Source organism: Phodopus roborovskii, unplaced genomic scaffold (assembly GCF_943737965.1).
Source record: "Phodopus roborovskii unplaced genomic scaffold, PHOROB, whole genome shotgun sequence".
Taxonomy (NCBI): domain Eukaryota; kingdom Metazoa; phylum Chordata; class Mammalia; order Rodentia; family Cricetidae; genus Phodopus; species Phodopus roborovskii.
This window is the reverse complement of record NW_026126480.1, coordinates 18146864-18150928: the sequence shown is the minus strand read 5'-3', so window position 1 is coordinate 18150928 and position 4065 is coordinate 18146864. Positions and strand designations below refer to the sequence as shown.

The window sequence follows — 4065 nt, the reverse complement described above, 5'->3', positions numbered from 1 at the left end:
ATGTGGGGAGTTTGCATCTGTCATCATTAGTGCACAGTTCTACTCAGAATATGGGCTTGGAGGATTTTTATGACTGTAAAGCTCAAATTGTTATTAAGTGGCAGTCAGCCACTTCATCTTTAACACATGAAGGACATATGTAATTATTGTCATAATTATTCTAGCTGGCAAATACATTCTAATTAGTTCATGGCAATTGCTTGGATTAAATATTACTTATGTCCATAAGGTGGTTCATTATTTTGGGCCATGAAAATCCTCAATTCTATTAACCCCTTCCTGACCAGGTAGCAGTTGGCCTGCTCCATTTCCATCAGCTCGGTGTATACTGCTGTTCACAGTGCTGCATCCTAGTATCCCACTCGCTGCGAAGTTTTGCCCTCTAGCATTCTTTTCAGGGTATCCTTCACCTCTGTGTTTCTCAGGCTATAGATGAGAGGATTAAGCATGGGAATTACAAGACTGTAAAACACAGAGACCACTTTGCTATACCTCCATGAATTCCCTGATTTTGGTTGCTGCAGGTACATGAAAAACAACGTTCCATAGAAAATGGTGACCACAGTGAGGTGGGAGGCACAGGTGGAGAATGCTTTACATTTGCCCTGGGAAGACTGAATTTTTATAATAGAGACCAGGATGCAGACGTAGGAGACCAGGACCGTCATGAGGGATCCGGTGAGATTCACTGCTGAGAAGATCAGGAGCTGCCTCTCTGTGTTGTGGGTGTCAGAGCAGGAGAGGGCAAGGAGAGGAGGGTCAGCACAGTAGAAGTGGGGAATCACATTGGAGCTGCAGAAAGACAGCTGGAAAGTCAGTACTGTCTGTATCACAGAGTTGAGGAAGCCATAGGTGTAGACTCCTACCACCAACTCCTTGCAGACCCGCTGTGTCATGATGGCTGTGTAGATCAGCGGGTTGCAGATGGCCATGTAGCGGTCATAGGCCATGGTAGCCAAGAGGAAGCATTCGGTAGTAGAAAAGGCACCGGAGAAGTACAGCTGAGCAAAACAGCCTGAAAAAGAGATGGTTTTTTTTTTCGCCAATAAATTTTGCAGCATTTTGGGCCCAATGGAAGATGAGTAACAGAGATCAATGAAAGCCAGGTGACTGAGAAAATAGTACATGGGTGTGTGAAGCCGCGAGTCTGCCTTGATTAGCAGGATCATGCCAAGGTTTCCTACCAGGGTGATGAGATAAATCATCAAGAATACCACAAAGAGGGGTAGCTGAAGTTCAGGGCGATCCGTGAATCCCATGAGGACAAATTCTGTCACAGTGGTGCGATTGCCTCTTGACATTTTGTTCTTTTATCTGGTGTGAAGAGAAGAAATACAACTTAAAATGATCAGATACTTAAAAACACAAGCTCCTTGTCAGATGATAAAAAATAATCATCTCGTACAGACCCAAATGGTTGAAGCTGATTTCTTTTAGGAGCCATGGCATGAATTTCCTAGGTTCTATGTTCAAGTTTATATTGGTGATGCTTTCAGTTTAATTCAGCACTCCGCCTAGGGCCAGACAGCATATCTGACCACACTGCTCTTGTTTTCTGGAAGGACTCACACAAGAGAATGACACATTGAGTATTTTGGACCCTTGTGGGAGAGACTGAATGTGGAAGGTGGAAGCAGGAGATGACCCAAGATGACCCACTGGCCAAATGTCTACTGCCCATCTCTATTGTGCCAGACACTATGGAAAATGAAGTGGACATGAAGATGAAGAAAAGTATGTCTACTGGGAAGGTGCTCACAGGCTGGTAGGAGAAACATGTAGGCAAATAATTAGTTGTAATTCAGTGTGGCTAGTGCTTTTCTTCATTAGGGTTTCTCTTGCTATGATAAAAACACTATGGCCAAAACAGCTTGCAGAGGAAATGGTTTCTTTTATCTTATAGCCCGCAATCCATTACCAAGGTAAGAATGGGCAGTAATTTAAGGCAGGAACCCATGCAGAGGGCATGGAATAGTATTAGTTACTGGCTTGCCCTCCATGGTCGGCTCAGTTTTCTTTCTTATACTATCTTGGATCTCCATCCCAGGGACAACATCACCCAGAATAGATTGGGCCCTCCTCATCAAACATTAATCAAGAAAATGCCCCACTGTGCCATAAAGAGAATAATGTCTTACATCCACCTGCCTTCTGGAAGAGTGTCATGAATGGAGGGAGGATCAACAGTTCTTAAAGAGGGGATACTGAATTAACCTAAATATCATGTTAAATATTAACACAAAATAGCATCAAAACATTGGTGAACATTCACAGCATTCATAGCAGAGAGGGCTATACATGAAAAGAACAAAACAAAACAAAAAACAAAAAACAACAGCCTGTTTTCTGGTCTATATAATTGCTAATATAATTGCTTAATGATGTGTATGTGTGGTTATGAACACTAACTCATCTCTTTCTGCATAAATGAGATCACTTCTTTACAAACTCAGCAATTACTCCATGCTTTTCCTTTTCATAGCTGTGTTGTGATTTATTAATTCCCTCTTGTTGGAAACATTTCCCACGCAATTCAGTAAATATAAGCTTCTGAGATCCACTTAGGGTTATGTACATACCTAGTGCTTTGGTGAAGATGTTTAACATTAGTAATTTGTAAGTTCTAACTTACACCAACTTTTGTTGGTGATTAACAAATTAATTTAACTCTTTGATATATATTCATATATATTATACTTGATTTTCTGTGTTCTTTTTGTACTTCAGAGTTGCCATATTATTTTTTCTTTGAGCTTGACAGTTAAGTTTTAAATTGTCTCATGCCAAATCTTTTCCTTTTTGAATTCTGATTTTTGTGACACGATTTATAAACAGTTCTAAATTTAATATCACTAGATTTATCTTTTGCTTTATTCTATATATTTCTCAGATTTCACTTTTATATCACAATCTTCCATAAATTAAATTTTAACATGAGGAATTGAGTAATCAGTCCTGTCTTTATTCCTCTAAATGGCTGGCCAAGGGTTATAACACAACTGATTTGCTGAGTCATTTTACTGCTGATTCTGTTGGTTTGAAGTTCAAGCTTAAGGCATACCCAAACACCCTGTCCGTGATTATTTCAGTTTCCAATGATTTTTTTTTGCAGTATCTTCTAGAGCTAAGACCAAATGTAAAATATAATAGAGTTCATTTTCATGTCTGGTAGCACACTTTCTGGCTTGCTCACACACTAATGATTTTAACATGATTTTTATCAATTAAAACAATCTTGCTTGCTCTCAGATGCTTTTGACTGAGCATACATACTAATTTTGAGAGAATGGACATATTTTTGAGAGTATCTTCTTTCTGTAAGTAGGCTATGTATTGCACTCATCAAAGAGTTTGATAATAAGTATTTAATGATTCAAGTTTTCCAAATACACATTACATACATTTCTTTAAATTCTATTCATAAGTGTTTCATCTTTTTTTTTTTGGTCATGGTTGTAAATGAAATGTTATCTTGCATTCTGTGGTTTGTTTAAGAATTGTTTACATATAGGGAATCTATTGAATTTTGTGAATTAATTTTTATAGCTATCATCTTTAACATCATTTATAAATTGATATTTGTTAATTCTTATGGGTTTTTCAAATACTCATTCACATGCTATGAAACAGATGTGACTTTCTCCTAACTTTCTGTGTCTCTCCTTTCTTTCCTGTGTCTGCTTGTAAAGGCTTGTACTTCCATAGTAACGGTAAACTATAGTGACAATTGTACCAATTCTGTCCTCTTCAAGAGTGATTCACAATTACAAAGGAGACTCTCTGGTACTGTAGGCAGAGGGAATGGCAGACACAGAACTACTGAGGTAAGAAGATCACACATTAAACAACTTCAAAGACATGTGGCTAAGAGTTGGCCTTTTGGAAGCAAGCTAGCCTTTGCCTTTTGCAAGGTTAGGGCAAGCATAACAAATGCAGGCCCATATTATCTTCATATGAGAAAACATCTGAAAGTTAAGAAGCAATATAACAAGTTATAAAATCTGTCTATTATTTCTCTTAAGCAACTATACCTTTAGAAGCAGAATTCTTGGTATGCTCAGGGTA

At 38.3% G+C, this 4065-nt stretch overlaps 1 protein-coding gene across 1 annotated transcript; it reads right to left on the bottom strand.

Moving 5' to 3' along the window:
- Nucleotides 1–350: 350 nt before the first annotated feature.
- LOC127227625 (olfactory receptor 1030) lies at nucleotides 351–1301 on the bottom strand. The gene has a single exon (XM_051191996.1). The coding sequence runs from the start codon at nucleotides 1299–1301 to the stop codon at nucleotides 351–353; it is 951 nt and encodes a 316-aa protein (XP_051047953.1).
- Nucleotides 1302–4065: the final 2764 nt, after the last annotated feature.